Consider the following 15,001-nt stretch of genomic DNA (forward strand, 5'->3'; position numbering starts at 1 on the left):
AAGGGGTCCTGCTAAAATAATGAGCACCATTCCTTAAGGCTACAAAAAAGACGTTAATTTCAAAAACAGATTGTGTTGCCATCAACATGGTAAGTTATTGTCAAGTACACAAAATTCTGTTGTATAATTACAGAGTATAAGTAAATCATTCTCAAATGATAGATTGTTTATTTACGACAGTAACATTTTCTGGGTAAGAAATAATTTTATATCATATATATAATATCATATCCCCTATTCTATTCTATATAGTTCAAAATTTATATTTACACAGCATTTCAATTATATTAACCATTGAAACAGACATATTTTAGTGCAAAGAAAACAGTGAAATGCAATAGAATGTAATTATATGGCATTTTCATTGGAGGTTAAATTAACAAAGCTTGAATTTAACAGTTTAATAAAAGTGCAGAATGAAAGAGCAAACTTAAAATGAAAAACGTAGAGGAGCTTTGCAAAACTCAAGATTATAATATTTTCTTTGAATATTTGCGAGTTATCAAGCTTCTGGGCAGACTTACATATCAACTGATCACAATTCCCTCTTGTATAGGGCAATAACAAAATGATAACAATACATTATCTTTATTGTTGTATTATAGTCTCCCATTGTAGCAATGAGAGACTATAACATGTAATAGATTTAAATTTTAAATAACAGAAATTATCCAGAATTCCTTTTGTTCAGGCCACACTTTCTCAACATTTTTATAGCCCTGGCTCACATTGTCTACTCATGGTTGCCCCTTTTGGCTACTCTACGAATCTTCCCTTTACTCCCCAAATGAAAGAATATCTTTAAGACACCCAAATATTTTTTGCCTCAAAAATTGCCCTGGGTGTCTTGGAATCCTGTGTATCATTTATTTTCAAGCTAGCAACAAGTCTGGTAGTGTCATATACTATAGGGTAATAAGGTACACTTTACACTAACATCAGTTAGAAAGGACATCTAGCATAGTCTATTAAAAAGAGGGTCATAATTTCAGAAATTTAGAGATTAGTTTCAAATATTATAATAATTATTAAGACTTTCCTAATTGTCTTAAAGTTTCCTTTAAAGTCAAGAAAAATGTGCCTATTTGTCAGAATTGACATGCCTGCTTTCCGATGTATATTCGAGTTTAGCAGCATCATTGTACTCTAACACCCTACCAACACCTTTCCCTGAAAGTGAATGAGCATGCATCTTACATAGCCCTTGGGGCTCATTTATTAACTTACTGTTGTTTGAGGTACTATACAATACATGTATGGAATCCATCACTCGAAATCCATTATACAGGAAAATTCCAAATAACAGGAAGGCCATCTCCCATAGACCCCATTTTACTAAAATAATTTAGATTTTTAAAAATGCTTTCCCATTGTCTTTGTAAAAATTAAACAGTAGCGTGTACATGATACTACTGTAGGGAAAACAATCCTATTGGGTTTTATTAATATCTAAATATGTTTTAATACACTAAAGTATGGAGATCCAAAGTACAGAAATACTCCTTATCCAGAAAATCTCAGGTCCCGATAATTCTGTAAAACAGGTTCCCTACCTGTATAACTGTGAAATAATATCAGTGGGAATTCCAGAGTAATTGGTTATTAACGTAGAGTTCCCTGAATGCTTTATAGCCTTCAAATATGTATCTGTAATATGGGTGGGATTTTAGGTATGGCAAACAGTAAATAAAGTTGATTTATTCCGAATCATGCGCTCAACAGTAAGCCGATTTTCAGCTTCAAGTGGCAATTAACACTAAAATTGATTGTATATCCTTTATTTGTACATAATATCTTTTATTTATATATTCCACAACTCATTACATAGATTATACATCATTATACCTTCGTACACACACACTATGGTCAGTTTATAAAAAGCCAATTAACCTGCCAGTATATTTTTGGAGTGTAGGAGGAAACCGCAGTACCTAGAGGACACTCATGTAAACATAGGGAGAACATACAGTTCCTTGCAAATAGTGCCCTAGCTGGAATCGAACCTAGGACTCCACTCTGCAAGGTATTCACACCTTTTCAAAGCCTATGTTTAGAACTTCCATTCTGCCCTCTAGAACCTGGTCCTTTTATTGGTATTTTTCTACAGTGCATCTCTTTGTAGTTCTTTATTACAATCAATAGACGATAATGTATTTGATAGAAGTAATATTTTATTCTAATTCTTGAATGGTAGTAAACAAAAACAATAAATGATCCCTGACCATTCATAATGGATATACACTGTCATCTTTTATCCATTAAGTCCTGGTATATGCTGTGTAACAAATACAGTGGCATCATTTTTAATTCCATATAATATCATTCTCTCTATGTTTTAGCTGGCCTCAAGGGCACTGTATATGTGAGTGAGTTGTTTGTTGCTTAAGTAGAATTTATGCTTAGCTTTGTTTTGGAGTAACACCTCAATTGAACGAAGACACACAATGGACCTTCTTCGATTCATATAATGTGTATTTATACAAACATAAACTGTATACATAAAAATTTGCACAGTGAACACTGTCTCCTACAGTCCATACACTGCACAAGCACTAATATTTAGCAGGCACACATTACCAGTTGTTTTTTATGTCAAAATATTTGCCTAACATCATCCATTCCCAAAACCGAAATATTGCCCTCAAACTGTAAATAAGAAGGTGACTGTGCTTCAGATTTAATAAAAATCCTGTTCTACCAAGCCATACTATCACTAGGAGCTTGGACGGCCAAAGTCAGGCTCATATTGGCTTATCTGGCCATTTGTGCCTGAAATTAACTGCATTCAGTTCAAATGTTGATAAGGAACAACAACAGCAACAAAAATCTGAATCATTTGCGGCATAAAAAAACTGGCCTTTAAGGTTAAAGACGTTTAAATTATTAAAGTAACAACCCTAATACTATTTCATGCAAAAATAATTCAACCAGGGCAGTAATCTGATGGTATGGGTTGTCAATTTAAGACATGAAAATATCTATACTAAATGCATATGAACTTTGCACTTCAGTTAGATGAGGTGTTATTTATAACAACACATTTTGGCCACCTAATGAGTCATAACCATAATAGTATTGACAAAGTAGTTAAGGCAATTGACCAAATCAGTTTTTCACTTTGAAAATGTCTTGAAACAACAAAAACCATAGCGCAAATATTTTTTCTAGTAATAACTGCAGAAGGGTCAAGGTAATAAATAAATGGAGGAGGCACCGTGTGTCTTAGCGAAAGAAAAACCCACGACAAGTTATCGCAACACAAAATATATACAGTTATTATTTAACCTGCATTTATTTAAAAAATAGAAAACCTTTTTTTCCTGAATTTCGTTTTTTGGCAGCTTTGTCCAGCAGGGAAAAGACAGATACGTTTGGGGGCAAAGTAAATTTAAGATCCCTTTGCTGTTTCTTATCGATGTAAGCAAAAAAAAGGGGGGGTAATGTATAGCCTGCACTTGTAAGAATAATTAATTTTGAACACATGGGGTTGTTATAGAGCTTTTCCAAAATGTTCAGTACAGAATGAAAGTATCTATAGTATACTATATATAGTATTCATCCAATATGTGCTACTGAACACTAAAACAAGACCACATTTTTTGTTGATAAAATTTTGGTCACTACTCTACAGTCAATGATAAATATACAGTGTATTTTTCTAGCTGTTAACCCCATGTTTGCAAAATCAAGTAACACAGTAGTATTATTTTAGAAATCATCACAACAGTTTGTTGCAGAAATAAGAAACGTGTTATTCTCCTAAAAATAATAATTGTATTCATTTAGTCTATAATTTTTTTCTGTTTCTCTATAAAAATGTATGTCACTGTTGTTCTTTAATATGTGAAAGCTGTAGTGAGAAACCTTGCATTAGGTTTGTGGGTTTTTTTTTCAAGGTTTACTGCGAATATTATGTATAGAAACAGAGAGCGAGGGAACGAAAAGGAGAGAAATAAATTGTTAAACTTTATACAGAGCTCCCATTTGTTCTATACATTTAGAAATAGAACGGAATAATATTAAAGTTTAAAATATGTTCTAAAACCCACGATTACAGAAGCAGCGAATATTTAGTTTATGAAATTTCTTATACTGCTATGCAGGTTACTTTAAAAATGAAAATTACATTTTATAGCATATATTTACACTTATTTTCCAATAAAGATGTGATTTGAAAACACGCTTATGTAAAAGTGAAATGATAGAGTATTAGTCTTCCAATAAATGCCTTTTTGTAAATATGATGTTCCCAAGAGCACACAAAAAAGAGAAAGCGCTTGGAAACTCATTTATTTAACCAAATGCTAGAGGGGCAAATAATCCAAAATCACAAATAGAGAATAATACATTGTAACTAATTTTATGTTAAATTTCTGAACAATTTAGGAATTTCAGGGACACGTTAATCCACAGAACAAGAGAGTGTTCCCTATAAATTCTCTAATCATTACTCCACAAACACCAACCAGAATTGTTTCTTGCTTGCTCATTTTGATGAATTCTCTGGATAAATAAATACATGCATATAATGTGTTTCTTTAACACATTCTTTAAAGAAAACTATTTATTTGTCTGTGGGATTACATGTGAAAAAAAAACCCCTTATTTCAGACTTTATCAGAATGAAATCATATTTTTTAACCTATATTAATTAATTCATACCTGTTTTAAAACGAATGCCATGTCAGTGAAAATACAAAGGAAAAGAGATTTTTTTTCATTTTTGACTATTAGAAAAATATTAAAACATTTTGGTTTAAGGTGTAGGTGCAGTTAACTACGCAGTTTGAACAAAATGCATCAAAAAATAACTGAAATTGCCAGGGGATTGTTAGAATTGTGATCACTGGAAATCCTAATTGGATAAAAGACAGTACAGATTAAATAAATGTGCTCTAAAATGCATATCAATGTTTATATAGCATATTCCACACCGTTTTTTAAAATATTGTGGAGGGCAAAGTACTAATTTCCTTATTGGTCCCAGAGGAAAGCCCTTTGATTGTAGCTTGTAATGTTAGACCTTAACCTAATTCTACATGATACTGCAGACAGAATGCAAAACTTTTTAACTGCGCAGATGGCTGAAAGGGTATGATAAGGATTATCGTAATTGCCCTTTTTTCTCGAGCTGCTATTCTGGTGGTCTGCTAAAGGGTATCACTGACCAAAGCAGGCTTAATTATAAGTACCAGGTTTTTATCATCACTTACATGTATTAAAACATATAGGCGGAATTCTCATCAAATCTAATCCCAGCACAAAAAGTAACTGAGTGATGGATGAAGCTTCAAAGTTATTACACAGTATAAAACATAAAGGGAAATTATGTTACAGGACTGACCTCCAACCTGGGGCCCTCCAGCTATTGATAAACTGCAGCTACAGCATTCGCCCCATAGCCAAAGGCTACAAGCTGATGAGTGCAGTTCAGCAACCCCTAGACGGCCACACTTTAGATTTTTCTTTGTCAAAATATGCACATATAATGGATAGGACACGGTCTGGGCCATTAACTTTGACTCTAGATTGTATAATTTGGATAGGTATACTGTTTCACAAAGCTGTCCTTTCATTTTTCCAGAAACCAAATGCCCTTAAAACAATTGTTTGTGAAGTGACTAGAAAGAAAGAACAGCAGTTTTTCAAATTCACCAGGACCCAGTTATTGGATACACCATGGTTAATGAAGCTAGTTTGTCATTTTTGCTCTGTGATTAGGTATAGATTTCCTGGTAATTTATTTTCTTTTAAACGCTTGCCAATGTTATCTTCCCCAAACTGATGAAATAGTGGAAGAAAAAAAAAGAGAGAGAGAGAGGTTTAAAAGTATTGCATACCTAGACAGACTAATTAAACGTTGGAATAATAACTTTTGAAAAGTTGTCTTGTTTAAAAGCCCCAAAGCCTGGAAGAAAAATAAGGTCAAGCATATGTCATGGATTACTCATTTGTCATTCATGTCTCATAACTATTGTATAATCATTCATCCCAATCACAATATCTCATAAGACTTCATGAGGAATTTGGAAGCATGGTCATCTCAAATTATGACTTAGCTTTCACTTAATCCACTGGCCACTCGTCTGAAAGTTATTACAGTTGCACTTATCTCTCGTCATCATCTTATGGCAGGATAAAGCTACTCCACTGAATAACTTCACACACACTGGAGAATCAAATAAACAGATATATATGTATCTATACATACAGGTATAGGATCTGTTATCCGGAAACCCTTTATCCAGAAAGCTCCTTATTACGGAAATGTTGTCTCCCATAGACTCCATTTTATCAAATTAATCCACATTTTTAAAAATGATTTCCTTTTTCTCTGTAATAATAAAACAGTACCTTGTACTTGATCCCAACTAAGATATAATGAATCCTTATTGGAAGCAAAACCAGCCTATTGGGTTTATTTAAAGTTTACAGGACTTTCTAGTAGATCCAAATTATGGCATAATATTAGTGCATAAAATTAGATATTCATTTCTATAAGCAATCATTAATGAATAAGGAAATGGGACCTGTTATCCAGAATGCTGGGGACCTGAGGTTTTCTGGACAATGGATCTTTCTCTAATTTGGATCATCATACCTTAAATCTACTAGAAAATCATGTAAACATTAAATAAAACCAATAGGATGAATAATATTTTTTAATTTGCATCAAATATACAAATATAATATTCAAATATACAGTAAGGTACTGTTTTATTATTACAGAGAAAAAGGGAATCATTTTTAAAAAATTTGGATTATTTGGAGAAAATTGACTATTTGGGAGACGGCCTTCTTGTAAGTTGGAGCTTTCTGGATAACAGGTTCCCGGATAATAAACCCCATATCTGTACATGTTTTTAATTATGTTTATCTTTAGCATGACACTGTGGGATCTTTCCTATGCTGCTGATATGAAAGGTAAGTGTATATTGTATTTCTGTTAATTAATAGCCATTTTAAATGGAAAAGATGATTTTAGTGTTATGTCTGGTATTTCACGTATGATGGAGAAGTTATTATCGTTGTTATTATAGTTGGATAAAGATTCTGGTCAGTGAAAGTGATGTAAATACACTAAAGACACAAAAGTGTCTGATGTTGAAATTAAATCAAATATGACCCATCACTTTGCACTTTGTTAATTAAACTCTTAATTTGGTGCATACTGTGTGTATGGCTTTCCCAGAGGAGGTGTTAGCTGATAATATAATTAACACTTTTCTGCAGTTTCTGGGACAGGCAAAAAAAAAAAAATAGCTGTTCTGGGATGAAATATGTCTATTGTATGCCTGCAAAACGGAGAATGGGCAGCCTAAACAATTATCTTGTTATCTGCTGTATAATTGTATTTGTAAACGTAATGGTTAGGCCGCTTAGAAGTCAACAAGTGATCTCCATTCATTGTGATGATACTGCAGGGATACTGCAACAGGCTGAATAAAGATGGAGGGCAGCACTGCTTTCTGGAGGATAATGTCAATAATTAAATATGAAAATATTATACTTGGATTAAATCTTGCTTACTAAAGAAATGCTATATTCTATTGATGCTAATGGGAATATAGGAATACATTAGGAAAGCTTTGAAAAAAGGGAACTGTTTCTGTCCGTCCAATTGTAATAAAGTACGCAAGTTTAAATAGCAACTTTTCACTTGCGATTTGGCTTGCATTGTTTCTATAACATTCCTATAGTGTAAGCAGGCTGTACATTCTGTATTGTATACATGCTAGTTACTGTAGCAAGTGTCTCGCTAGTATTATTTCAACTGCTAAATGTATTAGCCAGTGAGCACGGACACAAATCTCTGAGCAACGGAGCAAAAGAAAAAAAAACCCCTCTCCGTCCAATTTTAACTGTCAGAAGCAGTTTCAGTATACATGGATGCTAATGGCATGTCCAGGGCATACAGAAAAGGAGAGTTTTGCACCACTGTACTACTCTCTGCAATGCAATGCAATGTATAAGCGATATGCCGATCCAATAAAATTTTTTGCAGCTTGATAATTTACCAGCTAATAAAGATTTCCTTTTTTGCTGCATGCTGGGACATTGTAAACACAAAGATCCTTACCTGAACTGTCACTTTTTCTTTTACCAGTCCTCTTTTCTGCTTCTGCAGGGGAGAGGCTCTGTCTGCCATAGTCCCCTGTCACACAAGCTGCACCCGTTGAGTTGTTAGTGCCCAGGCTAGATGTGTTTGAACACAAAATAGAGGGGCTGCCACTTAGATCTGGAGGTCCCGAGTCCTGCTGAAGGCAAAGGCTATGTCTGGTAGAGGCAGGAGGAGATGACATCTGAGGAATGTGCCAATTTGATTGCAAGGTCTGGTGCTGCTGTTGCTGGTGATGATGATGATGGTGGTGATGGTGATGATGATGTCCTCTGTGATGCTGACTCCCAAACATGCCCTCCTCATTGGGATAGCCAGTTAATATGCAAGAGGACGAAGACGAGGATAAATCAGGATAGGACATATGGTCGGATCTTCCATGGAGGGCAAGAGAAGACTGGGCAAAGGGATGTAAGCCCTGAGAGGTGGCATGAGGGCTGCGCAGGCAGCCAAATAGTGTGTGTTCCATGGCATGCAAGTTTCAAGTTTCAGGCTTGAGATTCTGGCAGGATTAAACTCCACAACGCTGTCACTTTCTACTGTAAAATGATATTTTTCCCAAACAGTAACGGCACACTTTCAGTACAGATCAGATAATCCAGGTCTTCAGCCTGGTGGCCAGTCTCCTGTGCTTAAACAGTTTGCTCTGACCAAGATGAGCTTTTGCAGAGCTGCTCAGATGTCAAGAGTAGGAGAGGTTAAAGCCAACAGAAGGTGGTCCCAAGGAGCTGCTTTAATGGGGGAACAGCTAAGAGAGGATATAAATAGTGTGTAATGTGAGCTGGGGGCTGTCTTAGCAACACAGTACTGACCACAAACTCTCTCCAAAACTTTAGCACTCACAGATCCTTCCAAGTTGCGACAGCATCACTGCACTGTCTATGTAAAACTGAAAAGGCTTCTGACCATTGCTAATATGGACACGCAGAAACGGCACGTAGGTCTTAGTCATTTATATAATGACACAATTTCACAGCTGAAAAAAATAAAAACGTATTCGCCTGTAGCAGTATTTGGAAAAGAATAGAGCTATTCCAGAAGTTTGATGCAAGCGGTCTGTGTAGTTTTATATGACACAAAATATAGTTTTAACTAAGGGATGTCAAGCCTGTAACCATCAGCCAACTGTTATTGAATATATAACACCTAGAATACCCTGCAAGCTAAAATAAATTGTAACTCTATACCAACGAGTGTGCACATATACACAATTCTATACTGGGAAGTGAGCATTATACATGTGTGAGTTGTTTTATGAGAATTCACACTTCTGACTAATGTATAACCTAATGTTCTCTGAAAATTGTTTTGAGAAATAGGAAGATGTAACATCCTCTTAGTAAATAGGAAACATGTGTGTTTTCCCAAGTAAAAAGTCACACCTGTGTTTTTCAGATGTTTTGTCCCTGAAATCTGCTCTGACTACTGCTTACCGCACAATACCGCAATATTGTCTTATTCATAAGGACAAATACTGATCCTTTCACGGCGACAGAGAAGCCTAGTGTGTAGTGCAAATAGAATCAAATAGATTCTACTATAGAATTTACTATCTAGAGTGCTTGGGACTTGGGGTTTTCTGGAAAAAGGGATCATTTCATAATTTGGATTATCATAGTAGTCTGCTAAAAGTGATTTAAACATGATTTTTTTTGGTTTTGCCAACAATATGGATTTATGAAGCTTAGTTATCTATCAAGTAAAAGCTACTGTTTTATTATTACAGGTATGGGACCTGTTATCCAGAATGCTCAGGACCCGGGGGCTTCCAGATAATGGATATTTCTGTAATTTGGATCTTCATACCTTAAATCGACTAGAAAAACCTTTAAACATAAAATAAACCCAATAGGCTGGTTTTGGTTCCAATAAGGATTAACTATATCTTAGTTGGGATCAAGTACAAGCTACTGTTTTATTATTACAGAGAAAAAGGAAATCATTTTTTAAAATTTGGATTATTTGGATAAAATGGAGTCTATAGGTGATGGCCATTCCATAATTCTGAGCTTCTGTATAATGGGTTTCTGGATAACGGATCCCATACCTGTACAGGGAAAAATGAAATCATTTTTAAAACGTAGAATTGTTTGCTTAAAATGGACTCTGTGGGAAATGGCTTTCCCTTAATTCTGAGCTTTCTTGATAATGGGTTTCTGGATAAGGGATCCCATAATTGAATACGCAATTACATGTCTGTGTGTGTAAAAGTATATATATTCCACCTATTTAGGAAATAGACCAATGTATGTAGAATGTATCATTTTTTTTTACACATTGCACATTTTTAATGTTAGTCTTAGCAATTGACAAGAAATAATTTGATATGCCCATCGAGCACTGTACTCCAGTTGCTCTTTTTTTTTTTTTTTGCAACAAATATCTACAATATGTTTATAGGGTTTCTTTACATAAAAGCCCCCCTTAAGGCTCTACTTTTAACCCATCATAGATGATGAATTCAGAAGGTTCTTGTTCTTATACTTTTAAGAGCTTCATATAACTGTACATGGCTATGGGAGATATTAGAATACTATAAGGAGTCTGTGCTGACCAAATACAGATTAAAGATGAACATGATAAGGAGCCCGGTGTAGTCTGTGCTGGCTCTGGATACCACCTGCGTACATTACTCAGCCCCTACGTCTTCATATTAAATGCAAGCACAAATGCAAGCACCCACAATGCCCAGAGGAATACCGGCAACATTAATAAAACATTTAAAATAATAGCTCACTAATTGTTCCTTATTTAACACTTTTTTTTGGTATAATTTTTTAAAAATGCAAATGACATATGGCAGAATGGTCTCAATAATAAATAAATGGTATGTGTTATGTGCAGTGAATACACTGTCAGTACCGAGTTCTGCAGCAGAAGGGGTCACGCTCTTAAAAACAGAGAGCGACAGGAAACATGACAAATCACTGCTCCACGGAAACAGTAGGTGCACCATGGAACAATCTCCCAGAAGTTGTGGGATGTGGAGGGAGGTTAAAAAAGCCAAAGTATATCAATACACATAAAGAACTGTGCTGAGAAACTAAACTCTGACTGAACAAAGCAGAGATGGATTTGGATTAGGGATTATAGGGCATTGGTCCTGTGTCCCTAGCATGACAGGGGATCCATAACATATATATATATATATATATATATATATATATATATATATATATATATATATAATACACAAAAGCCATGAATATTTTGCAAATTATATCCTTATAATACACAAAAGCCATGAATATCTTGTAAATTATATCCTTATAAACGGTGAGTTCTGATGTCATCAGTTATAAACGGTGAGTTCTGATATCATTTCTGTCACATGACTCACTGAAACTTGTGTATTATAATAAATAAAGTACCCCCAGCTGCAAAATATGAGGATATTAGAAGTTACCTCGGAGTTCCATGACCTGAATAAAAACACGAGGCCAAAGGCCGATTGTTTTTATTCAGGTCATGAAACTCCTCTGTAACTTATAATATCCTTATAATTTACAAAAGGGGGTACTTTATTCACTATATATATCAAATGGTTGATTATTGATGTAAATAAAAAGAACATATACAGGTATGAGACCCATATCTGGAAACCTGTTATCCAGAAAACTCCAAATTACGAAAAGGCCGTCTCCCATAGAATCCATTTTATCCAAATAATCCAAATTTTTAAAAAGGATTTGCTTTTCTTCAGTAATAATAAAACAGTAGCTTGTTCTTGATCCAAACTAAGATATAATGAATCCCTATAAGAAGCAACACCAACCTATTTGGTTTATTAAATGTTTACATGATTTTCTAGTAGACTTAAGGAATGTAGACCCAAATTACAGAAAGATCCCTTATCCGGAAACCCCAGGTCCCAAGCATTCTGGATTATAGGTCCCATACCTGTAAGACAGTTTGATTGAATATGTGGCTCCTCAGTTTTTGCTAATATACAACTCCCAGAATCTCAATAACAACTTTAAGATTTTTAGGGGCACTTTGGGAGTTTTTTTTTTATCATTGTGGCCTCAACCTTTCAGCAAAGAATGGGTCCAGCATAGCATGAACTGTTAACACGATTAAAATCATAAAATAGTTGTTAAATAATTACCAAACAGCAGATTAGTGGTTTCTTGGTTATCTTAGCCTCAGTTTTATTTCTGTGCCAGCACCTGTAGAAGGGTTACATCTCCTTCATCCAACAAAGTATAAATGTGTCTCACTCTGTAGTGCTCTAATGTCTCTAATTATTTAATGTATTTGCTATTATACACTTGCAATTAAATGATGCCTAACGAAAAATGATTTACAGTGATAAACTGATCACATAAGGACAGAGAGGAGGAGAGAATGTGCCTAATATATTTAGCTTGGTCTAATTTGGGGTATCTAACAAGTCAATGTTTTTTGAAACACCAGATTCTATATTTCTACTCTGGAGCAAGATCTCAGCCATGTGTAACCCCCTACACACCATACCCCCCCCCCCACACACACACACACTTGCTTATGACATATGTTTTGGCCAAACCATTTCTGTTTGAGGAAGGCAGATAATAATGGATAAAGCCCCCTCCTACTAATTGCTCCCCTTGGATGTTGTCTCTTTATGCTTTTATTTCTGCACTTCCCAAGTCAACGACGGCTTTCACAGGAAGACTCAGCCTACAAAATAATTGTTTGAATCCTTTCCTTTTAGATTTTGGGAAATAGTCAAATATTGCTCCTCATCTAGAAAAAAATACCTAAATACTTAAGTCTACTAAGTGCATTAACGTTTTGGAAGGGCATAGGGAGTGCGTTATGCAGTGGCTTTAATTTAAATGCTAATGAATTATATTTGTAACTACGGTGCAAAGTCCTTTAATGATAATTAGTTAGGCTCTTGAAAAAAAAACCCTGCAAAGGGTAAAAAAACAACTTGAAAAACATTAGGTGACAGGTTAACATACATATCTAGGCTAGCCAGATGGGCCACTTTCCCATGGTAATTAATCACCAAAGGAAAGGCACAGGGAATGGGTCCAGTTACCCCCCTGTGGTGACCAGTTATTAGTGTAGGAAGTCAACAATCTGGCTACCTGAATTTTCACCAGGAGCGGGTGAGACTTGGTCTAGTTACACAACAATTACAAAACTGTAATCTAGAATTCAATTGTAAAATTAACTGTAAATGAAGTCCATGTAAGCTGATCATAATTTGATTCTATAACCCTTGTTTTCTTTTTAAATCATTGTAAGTAGTGATGGGTGAATACATTCGGCAGGCAAGGAATTTTCCGCATATCGTCACCAGTGAATAAATTCACAAAACTGCGATGAAAATTCGCTGGTGAAAAATCCACCGCGAGAAATATAAATTTTCGTTTTTTAAGACGTCCATTGACTTTAATGCATTTGGACAATATAGTCGCGCATATAAAAAATGTCAAAATTGTCGTACATCAAAAATATTTTGTCGCCCATTGACTTTTCGCACATTTTTCACTGTTTTGTGAATTGTTCGGTAAATTCGCAAATTTTATTGTGATGCAAAATGCTACAGATTTGCCCATCACTAATTGTAAGACCTCTGTTTGCTATAAATGATATGGAAGTGCTGCATATATATTAGGGATGCACTATTTGGGATTCGGCCGAATCCCCGAATCCTTGGTGAAAGATTTGGCCGAATACCGAACCGAATCCTAATTTGCATATGCAAATTAGGGGCAGGAAAGTAAAAAGTGGAAAAAATTCTTCTTTTGTGATGGTAAATCATGTGATTACCCTACCCACCCTTAATTTACATATGCAAATTAGGATTGGCATTCGGTTCGGCCAGGCACAAGGATTCGGCCAAATCCATATCCTGCTGAAAAAAGCAGAATCCTGGCCGAATCCCGAACCGAATCCTGGATTCGGTGCTTCCCTAATATATAGAAATATATGATGCCCACTATAAGAGCCTTAGATTGTAAGCTCCCTGGGGCATGGACTGAAGGGAATGAGGAAAAATATCTGTAAAACATTGTGTAAATATGTCTACTGTGTATAAATGAAAGATAATAATAATAACATTTAGCTCATTAGAGAAAATTATTACTGCCCAAACCATTGGATTAGTTTCATGAATTCACCATTAGGCACAACGAGCTGGCACAGTCAAAAATGTGCTGCTAAATATATTTATTACACAAAAAGGAAAACCTTACATGTTTCGCGCCTTTCTGGGTCACTTAGGCATAGACTCCAAAGAGGCACAAAACGCTTAAGGCTTTCCTGACAGATTTAATTTTTGTATAATAAATATTGTTAGGAAACCCCTTTTTGACTGTGATCTGGTTCTGTGCCAGCCACTTGTTTCTAATGGTGCATTATGGATCTCCCTATTTACTGCAAAGTGTAATGATATATAACAATTTCCCACATTTATTCATAAAAAGGCTTTGAGTGCCGTGAGTATGACATTAGCATTGCTACAGTTGTTCCTTGACTACAACTCCCGTCATTCTGAGTTAGCTTTGATTGGTGCATTCGAGTGGGAGACTTCAAAGCAAACAGATGTTGTGGGATTTAACTCATCACAGTGACTTCACTAGAATGTAATGCAGCAGGGTTCAGCTTTTGACACTTCATCTGGACATTCCTTTGGTCGCAGTTTAAATCACTTATGAGTATGTGGCATTAGCAGTAATGTTATAGGCCTTGTGGTGATTTATTTTACATCCAAAAAGAGGGAATAATACGGTCACATTGCAACATGTATTTATCTTATTTATATATACAAACATTCCAGTTATTTAATTAATACACATTTACTTGCCTTGGACAGCCTGATACTAATGCTGACTTGAATTAGTATCAATATTAGGTTTGAACCACCCTCCTTGTTACCAACACCAA

The 15,001-nt window shown here is 35.1% G+C and overlaps 1 protein-coding gene across 1 annotated transcript in view; it reads right to left on the reverse strand.

Annotated features, from left to right (window-relative positions):
- The window catches only part of meox2.L (mesenchyme homeobox 2 L homeolog), a 65,823-nt gene extending 57,235 nt beyond the window's left edge, over positions 1–8,588 (reverse strand). Inside the window, 1 exon segment of the mRNA NM_001171982.1 lies at positions 8,081–8,588. Coding sequence (NP_001165453.1) covers positions 8,081–8,588 — 508 coding nt within the window.
- Positions 8,589–15,001: the final 6,413 nt, after the last annotated feature.

Source organism: Xenopus laevis, chromosome 6L (assembly GCF_017654675.1).
Source record: "Xenopus laevis strain J_2021 chromosome 6L, Xenopus_laevis_v10.1, whole genome shotgun sequence".
In the NCBI taxonomy this organism is placed as follows: Eukaryota; Metazoa; Chordata; class Amphibia; order Anura; family Pipidae; genus Xenopus; species Xenopus laevis.